General features: G+C 41.5%; 1 protein-coding gene across 8 annotated transcripts in view; it reads right to left on the bottom strand.

Moving 5' to 3' along the window:
• The window catches only part of SYNCRIP (synaptotagmin binding cytoplasmic RNA interacting protein), a 41,808-nt gene that overhangs the window by 6,928 nt on the left and 13,962 nt on the right, over positions 1 to 20,918 (bottom strand). For 6 of the 8 annotated variants that reach the window (XM_069804809.1, XM_069804807.1, XM_069804811.1 and 3 more), the window contains exons 2-10: positions 18,412 to 18,571; positions 17,410 to 17,528; positions 17,117 to 17,224; positions 15,273 to 15,386; positions 15,007 to 15,183; positions 9,790 to 9,925; positions 8,688 to 8,893; positions 3,453 to 3,602; positions 2,013 to 2,134 (exon numbers count right to left, since the gene is read on the bottom strand). In XM_069804809.1, the coding sequence (XP_069660910.1) occupies positions 2,013 to 2,134; positions 3,453 to 3,602; positions 8,688 to 8,893; positions 9,790 to 9,925; positions 15,007 to 15,183; positions 15,273 to 15,386; positions 17,117 to 17,224; positions 17,410 to 17,528; positions 18,412 to 18,571 (1,292 nt within the window). Of the gene's footprint in view, positions 1 to 2,012; positions 2,135 to 3,452; positions 3,603 to 8,687; positions 8,894 to 9,789; positions 9,926 to 15,006; positions 15,184 to 15,272; positions 15,387 to 17,116; positions 17,225 to 17,409; positions 17,529 to 18,411; positions 18,572 to 20,077; positions 20,260 to 20,918 lie in introns of those variants that run through there. The other 2 variants (XM_069804805.1, XM_069804812.1) reach the window with 2 other exon arrangements.

Here is a 20,918-nt window from a genome sequence, read left to right on the forward strand (position 1 = left end):
TTCCTCTCATATAGTTTTACATGCGTAACAGAACTCAAACAGATGTGTTGAGGAGCAAAGGAACTTACACAGATCAAGAATTCTACTCCTGACAGCCACGAGAGGTTTCAAACAGCAAAGGCGCGATGTAAAATGCTTCTTCTCATTAGTCACTTACATGCAAGCAGGTAAGATCACTAACGATATTAATGTACAAATCAGATTGAATCTATACTTAAAGGGAAGTTTCCAGAAAAAAAATTTACTGTAAAAGTAGTACAAACTACAAATTATCTCCAAGATCTTAGGATGTCACTCCAAACTTCTCAAATAACTAGGATACAGACTTAACACCACACATATCCTTTTATTCCCTCATCTTTTGGAATGCTAAGAAAATTGAAAACCCTTACAATTCACTAATGAACAGTATACTCAAAACCCAAAAATGCCTAGAGTTTAATCAAACTAGCTGCCTCTTCCTACTGCCTTAACAGTCAGAAAAATAAAGGACCATGGAGAATTCCCAAATGAAAGAACGACAAAGAACTGAACAAGTGGCATTACCATACCTCTGACTAGAAGAACAAGAGAGGCAGCCCTACTTTACCTACCTCCACACAATGAGACATGCACATCTTAAACAATAAAGGGGGCAGGGATGCAGATAACATACAGCATATTAATATTAGAGGTGATGCATGCCAGAAGACTTCCAGTGTTATAAATACATGCATGCTATCCAGAAGTAATAATCTGGGTCTCAGATAATCTGTAGAGAACAGTTGGGAGGGTGGGGGGGGGGGGAGAAAAAAAATCACACAGCATTACAACTGACAAGTGCATTTAAAGAAAAATCTTCCTTTTCATCACCGGAAATGGGCAATTACTAGATCTTGAATACCAAGCTAGAAAAACTGTTTGTATAATGCAGTATGAGGATGGTTTTTTTGTATTACTCAAATTTAGTGAGAGAAAATATATCTCCAACCAGAGACAACACAACCGTGCAGACAACTGCCTGTGTTGAGAGGCAAACCGTGCAACTTCAACAGCATTTTATATTTTAATTGAACAAACAGGTATTTATGGTGGTGTTACCAAGATACAGAATATACAGAAAGAAATAAAGTTGTATCACCAAAAGATTTAAGCAGAACAGAAAAGGCCTGCCTGGCATAGAAAAGAAGCAAAAGAAAGAAAAGAAGAAATCCACTTTTCACAGTAACACCAGATGCCCAAGGAAGAAGAACAAAAGGGCCAAGTTACAAGAACTATAAGCAGGGCAAACTTAACCAATTCCATGTGTACAGTAGGTCACCATCTGGAGATCTGTATTAATCTGGTAACCTCACTATTCCGTCTTCTTGGATGCTGCACAGCAGCACTAGCAGAAGTTATTTTTGGAAATAAGGTGGGGGAGGGAAGATGGTTAGGAAAGCTACAAGATATCCAAGAAGAAAAACACATGAGAACATTAAGCAGAACACACTAGCAAGAAATGCCTCCCGCCCCCCCCCCCCCCCATATTCAGCATTTATTTGTGCAAGATCTCTATTAGTATGAGTTTATAAGCTTCATGAGCAGATCTATCTTCTGGAAGTGGCAAAAAAGAATGTCAAGATCCTACTTTCAGTGGGTACTTCACTAAACAGGGGGGCTGTATCAGTACTGCTAAGCCCACTGGGAGAAGCACGTGTTGCTAAGTTCATCCACATGACATCGCAGTGCAGAAGTACATGGAAGTTTGGAATAAAAAGCGAGAAGTGTGTACATTTCATGACATACAAACATTTCCTCCGGTGCTCTCACATTCAATGATCAGAGCAAAACAGTACCTGAATTCTCACCAACACTGCTACTAGATCTTAAGTAAAATTCAAGCAACTTAAATGAATCCAACATTTTTAGGGAAGCCAGAAAACCTGTATACACTATAGCATACCTACTAAAATACGCAGAAGTTACAATTCTGTAGGAGTGTACATGTCTTTCAGAAGTAACACAACATATGTGCATGCATTTACACTTACATCTGATTTTTAGCCGCTTGTCTCTGAGCTTTCCGTTCTTTCCTTTTTTGATCTGGTGGCTTAGCAAAAACAATTTCAATGTTTTCTCCCTCTAAATCTTTGCCATTCATTTCTTCCATTGCCTGAAGGAATTAACCAGACTTTAAATATATTTCTAAGCATATCTGATGTTTTTAATTTTATTCTATCTTTTAGAGTATGCATCTTAAAATTTGTTATCCAGACCTAAAATTAACAATATAAATCTAAAAAAAATTTAAAATAATCAGACAACATAGTATCATAGGTTCCAGAGTTACACATTTCCTCTTAACTTGGCTCTCAAACCCAGGACTGCATGTATCAGTTGAAAAACCTTCCACTCAAAACTGTAAGTAGGCTTCAATTTTTACAAGCTGTTTCAATTAATGAAGTGACAGAACTGTCCTCTGAAAGTACAGATTTTGCAATACAGCAGTAAATTTCTAATGTCAACACACACACAAACACTACTAAAGCTAGAGATCAGTATATGTTTTTATTCCTTTATTTTACTTGAAATAAATGTAACTTCCTTTTTAAACCAGAAGCCAAAATTTAGAATTTAACAGTCTCATCCCAACCACAAAACCAAACCCATAACAAACCAGCACCACCAAAAAATAAAACCAAACAACAAAAACCCTGCTAACACACACACGTCCAATTCCCATGGGTCACAGTAATTGCTACAAGTCAAATTCAAGCAGGGGAATCCTAAATATTCTACCACTTTTAGGGACTCTACATAGTTAAGCCTTGACAGGATACATATCCTATGAAAAGACTCTTTCCATCATCTTCCTAAGCATCTGATTTAAGGCATCTGGATGAGTAAGAAAAACTGAATCCTTCTGTATCCTCCCACAGAACACAAAAAATACGATACACTACAGGCAGGAGAGGAATTACACTTCCCCTTCCTAACAACAGATGACAGGAGAAAAAACACCAAGACCAGGCTAGCAAAATCGAGGAACGACAATTAGTCAATTGTCCAGCTTCTCTCATCAAAAAGAAAAAGGTGCTTATTCCACACCATAAAAAGGAAGTCATTCTGTCCCTGGAAAATAAAAAGATTACCTAAGTTTTTATCACCTGCCCTAGATAAACTGCTTTAGATTGTCCCAATAATTTGGTGAGAAGAGTCATTCAACTTCTGACACTTCTGTTTGAAATGATAACACGTAGGATTATCTTAAATACTCATGAGCAAAATTACTTAGGATAGGTACATCTAAGACCCACTTTTCAAACTAGCAACTGCATCTTCCTAGGAGACACCCAGAGAGGACAAAGTTATCACTGACAATGTGTTACGATTTCTCCAGAAGGAGCTTCTTCTCAAGTTAAAAGAAGTATACAGCTTCTAAATGTTTAGTCACTACTTACACACACAGAGTTACAGTCCTCTTCACTTACCTTTACAGCACCATCCCGTTCATCAAAATGAATGAAAGCATAGTCTTTTAGCTTCTTCACTCGCTCTAGCTTTCCAAATTGACTGAAGGCCTTTTCTAGTATCTCCTCTGTTACAGTATTGGCAAGATTGCGTACAAACAAAACTTTTACCTAAAAAACCAAACCAAAACAAAAAAAACCAACCAAAAAACAAAACCAACAAAACTTAGAAGTATATCTAACTCCAAAATACTGAATGAAGTTTTGCAAGTCATTGCTATTGGCAGTACTGAAAACATCGTTACATTTTATGTACAGCTTTTTATATATGTGGATATGTATATTTATATATTCATACAGCATGAGTTAGCTCCAAAATTCCCTGACTGACAGAAATACTACATCTGTTTTCAAACATAATTACATAAGTATTAGTATCCTGAAAGTCAATCCAATTTGTGTTAATGTTTAAAAGAATCCTAGCAGCAGTAGTTTTCAACTCAGAACACTTTCAAACTTGAAAAGAGGCAACCAGGATTGGTTACACACGAAATAATTAACTTACCAAAACATTTCATTGTTTAGACAGGTTTTTGCTCAGGTATTTGCAGAACAGTCATCACTATAATATCTAGGTCAGAGGTTACAGGCCTGCAGCTTTCAAGCTGCTTACCTTGTGTTTCCTGTGCTACAGCTACACCAAATACCTAGCATCAGGACTGTGCTTGCCCGAGGAGCACTCAGTGACTTGAAGCCACAGCTAGAAGAGAGAATGCAGACAGAAGGGGATACTAAGGCTGACACTGCCAAGTCACCCTTGTACTTCCTCACAAGTCAAACTGTGTCCTTCCCTTGAGGAACAGGAACCTCCAAGTAAATCTGAAAATCTATTCCCTTCCCCAGCTCTGTAAAGCATGCAATATAGCTCTTAAGCTACACAAAGACTGCTATGCAGCTTACAAGATCAGAGAGGTTGGTTATCTTTCAACTGTTGATATATGCCCTGTTAACTGCCTGACAGTAACTAAGTCATCAATATAAAGTTTCATCAACCACCAACTACTTATGATAAAAGAAATATAGAGCAGTCTGAGAAAGGCTTAAACTAAGAGTCTTAAATATAGCAGACAATGTACACTGGACACCAGGAATCACATACATTAGCAACCCGTTAGTATTCAAAGACTCATCTTTGCACCCACACCGAGGTTGCACTACATGACTGTACATTAGCACGTTTACATGATGACATCCATGGGTTCTCACAATTTGCAAGCCTCTTTGACTTGCTGGGGAGAGTCCCTTCCATACACTGCCACCATGCTGACAGTCTAATCCCCTGCTACTGCCAAAGAAGGCTCACAGTCTTACCTTCCTACAATGCAGCTGCACATCAGCTGCAAAGACCTGCAATTTCTGTTCACATCCCCTCCACTACTAGTGGTTTCAAATTAGCTGATGACACAATGTGAACATCATTGTACATGGCAGCACTGACTTACCACTCCTAACCCTGAAGGTCAACACAAATAACACAGGGTGTGAAGGAATCAAATAAAGCATGCTTCGATTTTTGAACCAGAGCCATAATCTCTACTCCCGACACATACAGGAACTCAATAAACCCAGACACCCTTTTTATAAGAATTACTATGTAATTAAGTTAAAAATAAACAGGACAGACTTCCACATATCTTCATCTCGCTCGCTAGCTGAACTAGGATGGGATGCAGGATGGGATACTACAGATCATAAATGTGAACCACTGTACCGACTCTAGTCTTTGGCAATAGCTACTCTTGCCATTTCTCAGGAGCTAAGTGTCATAGCCAGCTCCATGAGGTAAGCTGCTTCCTATCCTGTGTTAAGCTTCTCCTACATGCCTTGATGGCAAGAGCAATCTTTATTTCTTGTAATCCGTATGTAATAACCATTTTCAGTAAACTGTCCTAATTGCTACCTTAACCTTATTTCATGAAAATCATTTCCAGGAAGTTTTGTGATGTAATCAATGGATTTAAAAAATGGTAACTTTCAATCAACTGTTCTTTACTCTTGTACTTTAGGAAAGGGTGAAAACTAGAATTTCATGAGGAATCCTAAATAGCCTTCACTAATAAATCCACAATGACTGTGTCAGACATGATCAAAAACCTCAAAAATCATCACTTTTTTGTTACAATGACTAACACAACATTTTTTAAAGAAGCAAAAAGAAACTAATATAAATTTTTTCCAGTGTAGATGAATCCATTAATCTCTAACAGCTGAAATTTTTTAACACCTTTGGTCATATTACAGGTTAAAAGCGTAGCTGAACCAGTCAAGGTAGATGTCAAAGCTAGGGGGCAGGTTAAAGAGTAGGTTGAGAGAAGATGAACCCATTTTTACTATCTAAAGAGGGAAGGGGGGGGGGGGGCAGGAAGAAAGTCACCGTCTTCATTAAGGCTCACAGACTGCAACACCAAGAAACTGTAAATACACATCTAACAAGCAATATACCCAGCAGCAGTATTTTGTCATAAAGGCAGAACTCACTTTTAAAACTGCTTAAGATTAGACTACACCCAAAACTTCTGGGATCTGCTCCTTTTCCTCCTCTTACCTACAGCACGAACAGTTCAGACTTCTTTACCACATTCTCCAAGGGTTACTAGCCCCGTCTCCTGTCCTGTAATCTACCAGGCAGCCACAAGCACAAGACTTTATTTAGCTGCTTAACCTGCCACTCCAGAACACCCTCTGTAGCCTCAGCCATGCTACAGAAATCCAGTAAAACATTAAGAAATTTACCTGCACTACATGTCTAAGAGGCATCAAAGTAACACTCAGGAGAAATTAAGCTGTCAACACAGCTACTAAAGTTGGAAAAAAGTTCACTTTGGACCAGAAATCAATTACTTAACCAGTTATACTCTGATCTGTCAGTACAAGCACTCGTCTCCTGTAGCACATACGTCTAGCTTCAGAATCTAGCTTTCTACCTCATCATGCTCAAGGCACTTCTTATTTAAGGTAACAGCCCATTTAAATTTTAAGTATGCATCCATACAGTACTCTCCACAACATTTAAGCAAAAGTCTAGAGGAGAAAGGAAAAAAGGCTAGAGTAAATATTTCAGAAATTTAAATTAGTAGGTGTCCATATATTGATGAAATGACACGCTGCTTCTGCAAGGTATTCAGAACAATGCTGGTCACCTTCTAGCTACAAAGTGAATTTGTCTTCCTCATAGTTTGCTCTTATGGACTTGCTTTTCTAGCAGTCTTGACAAGAAAACCACCAATCAGATGATTATCCTGATAAAGCAACCTGCTCCTACTCCTCCAGAGCCTTCTACCACAGGAATGTATAAGATGACAAGGGTCAATAGCTCTCCCTTTGCTCCCGACTGACAGTCTACCTGCAGCTCACATTTGGGAGGTTACTGACTGCAGCAGCAGCTCAGCTGCTCTTTCTCTTAGGAGAGAGACAGCAATAAACAACAGGAAGTAAATCTAACACTTCCAGAAGTGGTCAGAGTTTCTCCAAATGTACAGTAAGTGGGCAAGCAAGACTGGAGTAGATACTTTCCCTGTGCAAGCAAGACTGGAGTAGATAGTTTATTCTTGCAGCAGGGAAAGTAAGAGACACAGCCAGCGAGAAAGGGCAGACACCAATGCTTGTCTCAACTTCTGCCTTCAGACGCAGGCTAGATGCTGTCTACTTTTTCAGTATTCTCATTCACATAGTCCCACTTTTCCATACATCTTCAACCCAAGCTCCATGCCCTATCTTTGGCATATTAGCACTAGAAGTATACAGTTTGATTATCTGCACATTTTCTGTATTTATGTTTCTTCCCTTTTCATGTCCCATTTTAAATACAAAACAATACAAGGCATTAACACATTCAAAAAACTGTACGTTAAATGGGGCAAACCACTGTTAAGCTTTAAATTTCTTTAGCCTTTCACTCCCCACATCTGTAAACTTACTTAGGAAAGATACCTGATTATGTCCCCTATCACTTCCTGCTTATCTATTCAATCATGTCAGCACTAGTTCCTGCTCATTTATTTTAACAGTTTGCTGGATTAGGCCTCTTCTCTTTTGAGCCAAGAAGCTGAACAGATAAATAGGCCGCCATATTTAGGAAGTGCCACCTTCATCAAATTTTACCTGCAAGACTCTTCCCCACTTGCTGATAGTCTATGATGCCAGGCAAGAAAAATAAAGTCTGCAGACAGGGTAGTCCAAAAGTTTCTGTATTGCCTGTATTACAAAGCAGCTTTTTCCCTAAAACAAGCCCCCACCCCAACACTTTTCCCTTATGGCTCACCAAAGAGGAGATCCCAGCCAAGCTATCTTACTAGGTCCATCAAAGTAGGACTCCAGCAAGTGATGTGTCTCAGATGAGAGCAAAAGCACAAACAAAAAGCAAGCAAAGAAAAAGAGATAAGGATATGGGCTAGCTAGGAGTTTCCATTAAACAACTCAGCTACACAACATAACTGAAAAAGACAGGGTTGGGCATTATCTGATGGGAAAAAAATTCAGGTAATTCGTTTCTGGCAAAATACCACACACATATATAAAACAACTGCTACAATGTACTTCAAAATGTTAACAGTCCAGACTTCAGTTTTACTGAAATACTTGAAATCCAAAATATTACTAGTCTTAGTATTTTAAGGAATTAACTCCCCCAAAAATTAAAAATAAAGATACAGAGTTCCAAACACAAAGTAATTGCCTAACTTCTCAGAAGTAACTGCTACAGGCAGCTTTGAAAACACATTCGTCTATCTTGCTGACATGTTCCAATTCTGAAGTGACAAAGTTCCAGGGTTAAAAAGAATTAAGGCTTGTTCTGTGAGTGTATCTAGATTTCCATCCCTCCATAAAAAGAATTAAGGCTTGTTCTGTGAGTGTATCTAGATTTCCATCCCTCCAAATATTAAGCTACAAAACCATTTTAACTTTTGGAGTCACCACCACCACTTCCCAATGAGAACTAAGTACATGAGGCCTATGTGTCATTTTGGCAAGAATTATGTTCAACGTTCAGCCTTAGGAGCACAAAATAACATCAGTCAAGAGAGCTTTAAAATTCACATCAGTTCTAGAGTGGATTCATATTTTTATCATCTCGCCTACAACATCTCTGTCAGGAAGGCTGAAAGACACTATTTAAACTTAGGCTAATGTCAGGAAGTTATTTACTTTGGAACAAGGCACTTTAAATATATTATGGTTCCCTTATAGCTTTATTACCTTTGCCATGACTTCAGGATCTGGGTCTTCTATAGGGTCAGCCCATTCAACTGTAACAACATTTCCCCAAACTTTCACTTTGCCACTCATTAACCTACGTCTGGCCTGAGCAGCAGTTTTGTGATCTTCATATTCAAGGAAACAGAAACCGCGGTTCTTTTTCTTGTCATCAGGCTGATGATACAATATGACATCTGTAAGACCCTCTGAAATTAAGCAAAATATTTATTTGTTATGGCTTCAATTCATGAATTTGTATTATAAAGTAGGGATTATCTTTCTGGTAAGCATGCATCCGACAAGTGGTTCCAAAAAAGCACGAACACACTACACTTTTGAGACCATGCACATAATGAGATTTCCCTACCTTTAAGACTAACATTTTCAAAGAGAGACATTAGACTATCCCAACTTAGGCTCCATTTTTATTACATGAAGAAAGTTTAGTCGCTATGGAAGAGTACCTTTCCTCTAACTAAATGGAGAAGAGATAAGGGCAGCCAAAAGTTGTGCTTTGTCAGTTCTTTTCTCAAACCCCTAAGTCACACCACTTATCAGCATGAGGTTTTTTTCCATGGATGTCTAAACAAGAGATCAAACTTGCATGATTTTAAGACATCTTTGAAGTTCCACTGTTGCTCCACGGAATCTGAAGTACATCACTCAGTAATAGAGAAAGCCATCAAATGTTACCTTTCCCAGTTTATATGCCGTTATCTCCTTATCAAATCACTAAGAACTCTAAAGCACAGAACTATTATGTTCTCCAACCTGCTTCAGTTCTGCCTTGAGAAGTTTTAAAACATCCATTAGTACTGAAATAATTAACCGTCTATTTCTTTGAATGTTTGGGGTTTTTTTTAAACATTACACACATTCTCTAGGTAAAACTTGGAACCACACATCTAGTCTAATCACAAACATTTAAGTCCTCAGCATAAGTTCTAAAAAAAATAAAATGCCTGAAAGTCAGGACAAATGCTGAGTGGCCTTCGTTTGGATTCATCATCATTCAACCATAAGCCAAAAGATGGTGAAGAGAGTTCATCACTGATCATGTTTGACATCTTTCCACCTCTACAAAACACAGTTATTCACTTACCTGTTACTTTGCTAAATTCTTCAACAATCTGCTCCTTGGTTTTACTTTTAGGAATAGAACCAACAAAAAGCCTATTATTGGCAACAGAGATGCATACACCGATGTGTTTTCCAGAACGAATTTCATGGTTGTTGTACTGAAAGAAAAATAATTGGACAATCATCAGTTATATTATAGGTTATTTTCACTCCCCTCCAACAGCAGCATACCAAATATTTTACTTCTGCAAACACAGCATTAAGTAACATATTAAATTCTTTGGAACTTAACACATTCTTACAATACATATTCAACTGTTCTGAAGTATACCCACGCTAAGAAATCCCCGCAATTTCAGCCAATGATTATTCTTCCCTTCATGTTCAAGCCTCTTTCTTAATACATGTTTCTTTAGAGAGTTTTTCATGTAGAACCATGAAAGGTAAATCTTATGTCCAAGTCATTAAGGTCGAGCCTTCTCCCTTCACAGCAGTGCAGGAAGAAAATGCAAGTTCCTCTATAGATTCTATCTATGAATTCTTGCTTTGTGTATAATACAAGATGGGCGATACAATTGAAGCCAGATTCCCTTCTAAAGTTCCATAGTTAACAAAAGAAAGAGAGCCACGATCAGGTCTTCTCCACAAAATGTGCAAGAGCAACTGGCAAATACTTTCCAAAGCACATAGATTATACATGTAAAAATAGTAAACAGCAAGAACAACCTTCTACTGACTTGAAATCCTAAGACTTCTGTGCAAATGCTTCTGCCATAACAGATTGTTTAGAAGACGCTCTGAACAAGTCAGCAGTTTAAGGGAAAAAAAAGAAGTATTACTGTAGACATCTGTTGATAAAAAATGCCTTTCATTGAGATGCAGACACAGACATGCATCATCCAAATAAGCAGCAGGGAGTCAACTGGTGGTACATCAACCCCTTTCCAACTGGAAGCCCTGGAACAGACAGTTCTTTAGCTAGGAAAATGCATTTTGTGGTCAACATCTTATTGATAAGTAGCAGGACAGCTTTTTATAATTTAATCTAGCTATTTATTCTATGAGTTATTTTGTGTTCAGTGGTAAACCTTCCTGCATAAGCAAGTTCTCCCACACCCCTTCTTGCTTTTTGCACCAAAATCAGGGTGAAGGTGTTTGTTTATTTATCTTCTGCAAACTAAAACTACATCACTGAAAACTTTCAAAGCTAGACAACTGCACCGGAAGTGAGCTAAAAGGAGAACTGTACATGTGAAAGGGATCTGGAGTGGCACCTTCCCAACTAATTATGTCTCAAAACACAGCAGGATACAGTAAAAGACTTCTATCTCCATATCTGTTGACCATGTGGCAGAGGAATAGTTGAGTTTAAAGTAGGAAACAGCTGCACAGAAAGACTGGATATATTATGATCACTAATAAACAGACTTACACACATTAATGAAGAGACAGATTACATTAGCTCAAAAAAAAAATCCCTTAAAGAAGCTGACAGTTTATTAATCTGGAAACAAGACAAACTGATTCTTCATTAGCTGAAGTGTACATGAGGAAACATTTCTTTACATTAGGAAGCATTCTTTTACTGAGAGGATGGTCAAACACTGGAACAGGCTTCCTAGAGAGATGGTCAATGCCCCAAGCCTGTCAGCATTTAAGCGGCATTTGGACAATGCCCTTAATAATAATACTTTAACTTTTGGTCAGCCCTGAAGTAGCCAGGCAATTAGACTAGATGATTGTTGCTCGTCCCTTCCAACTGAAATATTCTGTTCTACATGGATAATAGAAGGTATTATCTGACTGTTCCTGTTTAAGTCTACGAACAAAGTTTGGCTACACATTTAATCCAAGGAGAGCCTCTTGTACAACTCCTGGCAACAAACCAGTATTTCGTAACTTGAAAAAAAATTAAAATATTCTACCATATTGCAATTCCACACTGACAGTAGCTCCTAGTAGTTTTTTCTTAGTACAATATATTAACTACTACTTTTCATTGTATGTTTCTCTTAACATAGAAAAAACAGTTTCGAATTAGGTGCTCTTGAATATAAAATTGGTGGGTTTTAGGTAAATAGCTTGCATACCATCTATAAACTTAGATTAGACATGAACAGGCCCAAATCATGATCTGGGTAAAATGCCAAAACAGTCAGGCTACCAGATTAGCTATGTCAGCATACTGCTTCCCCCTCCTGTCATCACTGAATCAATGCCCAAAGTTAGTAACAGAAATATTACTACCCTCTAGACAGCATGATACATTTTTTTTTTGCTAAGTTATGCAAGAACCTACTCACAAACAAGTCAAAGTATGCATAAGGTCTGTCTTGTCATTTTATCCACTTAAACTTTCACCAGCAATTTTAGCTTATTTCCAACAGCAAATGGCAAGTTGTACTGCTGCACATAGCTGGCAAACTGCTTAAGGGGCATATTTGCATAACTCACCTGTACCTGCAACTTGATCAAGCTTACACTTGCTCTACTCAAAAATACACCGTATGCTACTATAGTTTTCAGTATGTTTTCCTATGAGCTTCACCTCACAAGTATTTATCCTGTACATGTCTACAGTAACCTTAATCACTCAGGAATCTTTTGAAAAACTGAAATCTAACAACTTCATATGAAATAGGAGAGAGAATTGAACTTGTGTACAAAAGAATACAACTGGAGTTATAGTTCTTAACTCAAAACAGCATAAAACAGAAGATAAACACAGGGTAACAAGTGTCTGGGAACACAGGGAAAAAATGTCTAGGGTTAAAAAAAAATCAAGTTAGACTTCTGATAGGCAGTGCTTGTGTGAACATCTGAGATGTCCTTTCTACTTAACCAGTGAGGGTTAACCACACTAGATTAAGTTCTGGGCATAAAATTAACTACTGTTCATATCTCTAAGTCTTCTCAGTATCAGGCCATAGCATCACTCCATTTTTGTCTCAAGCACAGCCCCAGAAGTATTTCAAACACAATTTAGGGAATTCTTCCCTTTAAGTGACTTAAAAATGCATATGCATAAACAAAATCAAGGCTTCAACCTTTTAAATTGCAAGATTTCTTCTGGTTAATGAACACAGTAAGTTAATATCAAGTTTATCAAAAAATTTTAGTCCAGTTTTACATTAGGTTGTTATAAAGACTGTGGATGGTAAAATAGCCATGCAAATATGAATTGTATGCAAAATATGTTACACCAACTGCAAGAGCCTGAAGACAGGTCAGTTTATTCCCTGCTGCAGTCTGGGTATTGACAAAACCTCTCAGCTGTCTCTTATTACTCAGAAGCCTACAGGCAATGCAGAGATTTTTATTCTCATTTTTACTATACTTCACAGAGTCCTAAAAAAAAAACAAACCCAAACAAACAAAAAAAAAACCAAACCAAACCTCTGGGAAGAAGATGGGAAATTAGAGAACCACCCCTATCCCACAGAGTCCAGAAAGCTGGGAAATAAGTTGTATACACATCAGAAGATTACAGGTAGTATCAAAAAGAACAGCACCTGTCAAAATACTAGGATATTAAAATTGCTGGGACCAAGGGTTCATCATTTCTAAGAGGTCTTTCAGCAGCCTCTCCCACGCATGTGCAACTAATACAAGTGATAGACCTGCAATTTTCAACTGAGCTCTACAGCCATGTTACCTCTACAAATCACTCCTAGACAACTTGGGAAACTTATAATACACCAAACTAGCCAGCCATCTATGGTTGGAACCATTCAAAAGCTGACAAATGCCACAGGATCCAATTTAAAACTAACCCTGCCCTCAAAGAGGTTAGCAGAAAGGCTGAAAAACTGCCCCATCAATCGCAATGCTTCTCAACTGTTACACTCAGTTGCTATTTAACTGAAAAACAACACACTGCATAACAAAGATGAGATATAAACGGACACTAAGTACCTCCTTCCTTTCTATCATTTAGTGGAAGACTGAGGCTAGGATCTGATGTTATTTTTATGGAAACACAACCTGAATTACTTTTCAGAGCATGCTGCCTTTAAGCAAAATCCAGCTAAGTGAAGAAAAACTTCTTTTTGTTCATTTACTAGGTGCCTCTGAGAACATATTTGATTTGATTCACTGTTTGCCAAGTCATGTGCATTAACTCTTAAAGAGTTCACACACCATATAAATAGCTAGGTTGACAATGGAAGTACAAAGAGGTATACACAGTTATCCTCAGTATATTTGGATTGTGCACAGGAACACCAGCTGTTCTTATTTAAAAAGCTGAACAGCATATACTGGAGACTTCTGTATGTAGACGTTTCTATACTTTTTCAGAACACATTCCCATCTTCAGCTTGATTTGCCTCCACCAACTGACTTACATTACTAATATGTCAATAGGGTACCTCGATGGTTTAAGATGTACCTTACTACAAAACAAGAGATTTTAACCCTACAATATTAATACCATATCAGTACACCTCAGAGTGAGTATGGTTAGCACTCTTCAGGGTCATACCGCACACTGATCTTGGCCATATCGACGTAGTAGTACTAAAAAATTCAAACTCAACTTCACTGGGACAAGAAACGAGCAGTGCAAGGATCAGGGTGGCATTTCTTCTCCCCACTCTTTTTTAGTGATGGATACTTCATGCATAAGCGCTGGAAAGCTTATTAAGAGTAGCCTATTCCTTATATCAAACTATTTTACACCTCTGCATAAAACAGAGGCAATGTTCTTTAACCTGGCAGGATTTACGACTTTTTCCAGTCAGCTGCAGCGCACAGAACAGACCTTAACACTCAAGAGTGATTATTTCCCATCTGAAGTATCTTGTGAAATTCTGTGACTTCAGGAGCATTTTTCCAGCACGGGGCCCCCTGCTGGTGCACAAGCAAATGAGAAATCGCAAACCACCTGACTAACGCTTCCCTTGTACCACAGCAGCCCGGATACCACTTCTCCCCAAAACTCATCCAGATGCAGACAGCTCAAGAAGCCACTATTGCTAATACAACTTTTGCTAATAATAAGGACTTATCTAACTGGACCAAACAGCAGGGCATCGGGTGGGTTTTTTTCCCCCCCTGTCCCTAACACAGCCAGTAAAAATTTATACACAATGTAGAAATATTTAAAAACACCTAGTGGGCATTTATGAAGTGATCTAACAATGACAGTTTGATCTTAAGCATTAGGATCAGGACAACTGCTTATAAGCCAGCCAGTGTTCTTAAAAAATAAAAAAAAAGTCCAAGTTAGAAAACTTACCAGTTTAACAGCTTCTTGAGCTGCCTCTTTAGTACAAAAAGTGACAAAAGCATATCCTCTATTTAGACCAGTTAGCGGATCCATCATTAAGCGGAGATCCCATATAGGGCCAGCTTTCTCAAATAATGGAACAAGTTCATCTTCAAACAAGTCTCTTGGAATCTTGCCCACAAATATCTACAACAGACATACAGAGTGTTGTTTATAAAAAAGAAATACTTCCAATGAATAAGAATACATTTACATAAACATCTCCTTCTTCTTACCTCTGTACCAACAGAAGGTTGTTGTCCTGAATATACAGACTCTGGAGGAGGTCCACCATACTTTCTCTGTCCAGTAGTCACATCAAGAGTATAGCCGGTTCTCTCCAAGAGTGCCTTCAAGTAAGAAACTTAATTTTAAAATCATATACAAATTGAGATAGTTTAGATGCACTTCACTGACAGACAGACATGCTTATAATTCCTCTTAAACTTTACTGCTCTGAAACTCCCACAGACAAACAAATCTACTGCTAGTACTACAACAAGAAACTTGCAAAACAATTATTAGAACTATCAGGTAAGGAAATACTGTTAGAAAATTAGAGATTCACATAGTTTTCCCAATTCCTTCACTTTCATACAAAAAAAAGGCCAAGTAATAGAATAGCAAGCTTCCCTTTAATTAGAAAGATCTTAGTCTGAGCCACTTCTTGTTTTGGCATGTCCAATCCTGCCAACATTTATGCACAGGAGTTCCCTTCACTTAATGAGATTACTCATAAGTGTGAAGTTAAAGAACACATGTTTAAGTGCTTACACCCCTGGAACACTGTACTGACTGCTTCGGGTATCCAGCCACTGAAGTGGTAGTACTACTTCCTTTCTCCTGTCCTCTCCCCCCACCCCCAAATTCCTTGTGGGCACATACAGCATCCCTGTACAAGTGATCCTCACTAGAATCACTGCATACAGTTACAGATGTACTACCAATTTAAAATGTTAGATGAAATTCAGTATGCAAATTCATAATGAGAAACTCCTCTGAAATTAGTCTTTCTTAATAATTTTGTACAAAGACAAACCAACTCTACACACAAAGAAACATCACATTAAACAAGCCTAATTATAATCAAGACTTAGTAATTTCACAACTGGAAAATTGCAAAGTTATTTAAAATGCTATAGCCATCAGCAATAAAAGCTATGCTACTTTAAGTTAGTAAACAAAGACCTCATATTATTGTTGTTTTATGTGGTAGTGACAAAAAATTGTATCAGTTCTTTTGAATTTATAATTAATGGTATCTCAGCCTCAAAGTCAGGAGAAAAAAAGATTTTCTAGTTTCACAAGCTGCACAGTCATTTGTAATATATATCAGGTTCATTTTGCATTTTACACATGAAAAGTCAAAGATGAAAGATTCTCTCGCTTTTTAAGACATCAACTAAGCATGCTTAAATTATTTTCACTTCCTTAAGCTTTGGTAAAGTTGCTAATCACAGAATTTTAAAATAAATCATAGTATGCCTAACTCTTGAGACAGGAGTCTCTTGCTAGCCAAGGACTCGGACCAAGAAATAACATGTCCATTACTAAGACAGTTTGGGGTACAGTTTATGAGAACAGCGATTATGTCACAAGAAGCGGGCTAAATCCTAAATCCATTACAGTCTGTTTTTTCAGACACATGTGGTATCTCCTCCCTATTGTGGAGTTGTTCTAAATCCGAACTGAAGGAAAAAACAGAGAACAAAAAAGAAAAGAAACAAAAAACTACCAGCAGCTGAAGTTATGTATTCTGAACTCAAAGATCTATGCTGACAAGTTTCCAAAAACTTTTAACTGTGAAATAGTATAACTATCTCAACTAGACATGAGGCAAACTGTCAAATCTTTTTCACTTTTATATACACTCAGTTCCAGTAATTAAGAGTATATTAACTTTCCTCCTAAAGAGGAAGAAGTGTAAGACAAAAATGCAAGAGACAGCTTTCAGTAATGACAAATACTCTAAAACAGCCTTTTTAAGAAAAGCACAGTTCCAAATGAATCAAAGTATCTGTCACAACAGCTTTGAAACACCACAGACAGACCGCATAACTTTTCTCTTTTAGGCACATACCTTAATTTTTGCCTCATCTGGTCCTTTGCTAGAATCTGCCACCTTGGTCCCCTGTTTTTCCCTCTGCCTGTATGTCTTCATGACTCCACATAAAAAGGCACTTTTGTTCTGCAAAAGATATATTAATCTTCAGGTCTGAAAACATGACAAGCCAGAATCTAATTTTACCCTGAACCAATACCATGCTTGTTTTACGTATCACATATGGATCGCTGAAGAGACTTAAGCAAACCTCTTGCCAATCAACTTGCAGTTTACCCCTCAACATCATATTCTAAATTGCTTAACATTACCTGAACATGTGAGAGATCACTGTCTTTAAACTGCTGAAGCACTGCCAATGCACCTTCTTCATTGAATTCCTTTAAAGCTTCAATAGCTCTTTCATCTAGATCGCTATGTGCAACTAGCCCTAGGGAAAAGAAAAAAAATTACTAATTATATTTGGGCAGCAACCTTTGTTTAACCACAATTAACACATCTAACACATTTCAGTGACCCCTAAATCAATCACTGATTAACATAAGTTACTACACCTAATAAATTACTTAGTTCTCTTAAAGGTAAATATTTAAGTGTATTTAACCTTTTTTTAATCAAAAAAAAAGTCAAAAAAAGTTAAGATTAACAGTTACTGCATTTATGACTTCTGTGAAACCCAGATGTTACACGGGCCAAGCTTATTTTCAGTATCTTGAAGCTGAATTCAGAAGGATCTATCAAAACCTGACTTAGCTTGCCTAGCAATGGTAACCTGGTACATTTTGAGAAGCCTATAAAGACAAATAAACTGCAGCACTGAAAGTGACCACCACAATCCAAAAAAAAAAAAATCAAGCTTAAAAAATGCTAGCTATTACCATGTCTGAGAGAACCAATACAATAACCTTTGCATCCATGAGCCCAAATACAATATCACAAATTATCATTTACATGAGAAGATGAATACCAAGGCTTCAGTTACTTACAGTTACCTACAACTACTATAAAAGATGCACAAAGACCACATCACCTACTCCTCCTAAGAAAAAATCATCTGTTGCCTATTCCAGCTGTTGCTATGGTCACCTGCATACTTCTCCTCCTTACCACCCCTCAGCCCAGTGGCCTGGCCCAAGACTCTTCTCTGAAAAATACTACGATGAATTAAAGCACTGAATGGAAAACATCCACAGATTTTGGTAAGACTGCAGTTCCCATACTTTTGGAAACCACAAAAAGTTGCTATTTTAGCCCAAAGACAGCAGAATCCAATAAAATATTGTAAGTGTGGTTTTGCAAGTGTTACATCTTACCTGCAACGTAAATTTCGTCTAGTTTTTCAGCAACTTTCTGTGGTAAACCAGCATCAAGCAATGTCTGGAAATGCTCAGAATGGGTAACTGCAGCAGAAGTATCCATGGGCTCTTCAGTACCATTCCCATTAACATGTTCAGTAGCCATGTTTCCAGATATCTGTTCAAATGCAATAAGCATCATAATTAAGCTAAAATATCTTCAAGAACAATTCAAGTGACAATACATGCAACAGACTGACCTATTCTTAAGGGAAAAAAAAAAAAAAAAGAAAATAATAACTGTAGACCACTTCCCTGATGCTTTCTGGCTTTGGAAGACGCACAAAATTCCTCAAAAGAAGCACTAACACAAAGGAAAGCCCTAACACCACTGCCTAGCGGGGGTGGGGTAGCTTTCACTGCAGGTTTTACACAACCCAGCCAGACACTCTGACTCACCTCCCTCTCTCCGTCTCTCTAACACACTCCCTAAGAGGCTCTGAACAAGTTAGAAATGGAGCAAGAAGCCAATGGCGGGGGTGGGAGGAAGAGCAAACCTGCCACATGCAGCCGCCGCTACCGCGATACCGTCACTGACACCCGCTGCTGCCTCCACCTCCCGTTGCAAACTCGCTGCCCCCCCGGAGCGAGCCGCCTCTCCAGGCCCCAGGCGCGGCCGGGATCCCTTCCCGCCTCCGCTCCGGTGTCGGCCGGGCAAGCGAGAGGAACAAAGCGCTCTTCCCAGTCCGCACCCACCCACGGTGGCGGCGGCAGCGGCAGCCGCCATGAGCCCGATGGAAACACGTGCTCTGCGCGTTCAGATGTCCTACAACTTCCTCCAGTGACCGACTTCCCCCCCTCCCCGCCACACTCCCGCAGGAGGAGCGGCTCCCCCCACACACCCCAAGCCCCAGCCATTCCCCACCTCTCACCCTATTCCCCCCGGAGAGCGGTTGCAACACCCCGGGCCCGATCTGACCACTCGGCCGGGAGCTCGCGTCGCCTCCCGGCCCCGCCGCCGCCGCCGCCACCCCCCCCCCCCACCACACTTCTCCCCGAAACAATGCAGGGGCTCGCCGCCAGCCCCGGCTCCCGGCCGGGAAAGGCCGCTGCCCGCCGCCCACCACCTCACGACGTGACCGGGGACACGCCAGACCCGAGCGCACCCCCCCCCCCCCCCCCGCTTCCCCTCCCCACGCACACGCCGGGTATCGAGGTCGCGGCTCCCCCCCGGCCCGGCCCGGCCCAGCCCCTCACGGGCAATGAATGGAGCGGCGGAGCCGGCAGGACAATGAGGCGAGAGCCACGCGCCCCGCGCGGGGACCGCCCGGGTCCCCCCCCGGCCGCCGCCGCCTACCCAGCGCCGGCCAGCCGCCGGGCCTAGCGCACGGGCACCGGCCCAGCCCGGCCGCCCCCCGCCCGACAGCAGCGGCCACGAAGGCAGCCAGCTCCTCCACCCATCGCGCAGCGCCTGGCAGCCGGGCCCCGGCCCGACAGCGCTGGCAGGGCCCCAGCGTGCGCCTCCCGCCCCGCCCGCCGGCTCCCCTCCGCCGCCTCAAGCCCCTCTGCCACCCAGCCCGGCCCTGCCCCGGCCCGCTTCCCACCCCGCTCCGCGGGCGGCTGCCGCCGCTCCGAAGCCCGAGCCCGAGCCCGCCTGCCTGCCCGCCGGCGCCCAGCGCCTGACCTGTCGCTGCGGGGGTGAAACGCCGTGCGAAGGGGCTCGGGGCGCGGCTAGCGACTCGGCGTGCTGAGGAGCTGCCCCCCTTCTCCGCTCCCTCGGTGTGTCCGGACAGTGTGCTGGAGCTGGCGTAAAATGGCGGCCGCTCGAGCGCTCACGCCGCTGCTGGCACCAACCCCAGCCCCTTCCACTCGGCTCGGGGGGGGGGGGGGGAAGCGGGGGGGGCGGGGGGGGGGGAGAAGAGGAGGCGCCGCGCGCGCTGGCGCAGCCCCAAACCCGGGGTCTCCCAGGCAGCTCCGCAAGGGTTATCGCCTCGCCCCGCCCGCCGGGCTGCCCGCGCGCGCGCGCCCGCCCGCCCCGCCCTCACGCACACGCGCGCGCGCCGTCTCCTGCCCTCCCCTCCGTCCCCTTTACGCGCTCTGCGTTCCATGCCGACCGGCGCGCGCGTGCGCGCGCGTCCGCCGCCCTCTCCCTCCCTCCCGCCCGGGTGGAGCGTCAGCCAGCAGGGGCGCGCTGCCGAGAGGGGGGGAGGAGGAGGAGGAGGCGGCAGCGGCGGGACGGGCCCCGCAGGGGGACGGGATGGGACGGGACGGCGAGGTGCGGGGCGCGCCCGGCCTTCCCCGGCGCCTTCCGCGCCGCCCTTGCACCTGTGCGGGCACCACGCGAAAAGCGGCGCTGGCGGAGCAGCTCGCCGGGCCGGCCGGGGATTGGGCGAGCGGTCGTTCCCACGGCGCGCAGGTGGCACAAAGGGGACCGCCGCGGACCGGAGGCGGGGAGTCCCGGCCCGGGGGGGGGGGGGGGGGGACGACGGCGGAGACAAAGCCACGCAGACAAAGGGAGGGGGAAG

The sequence above is a fragment of the Haliaeetus albicilla genome, chromosome 17 (genome assembly GCF_947461875.1).
Source record: "Haliaeetus albicilla chromosome 17, bHalAlb1.1, whole genome shotgun sequence".
Taxonomy (NCBI): domain Eukaryota; kingdom Metazoa; phylum Chordata; class Aves; order Accipitriformes; family Accipitridae; genus Haliaeetus; species Haliaeetus albicilla.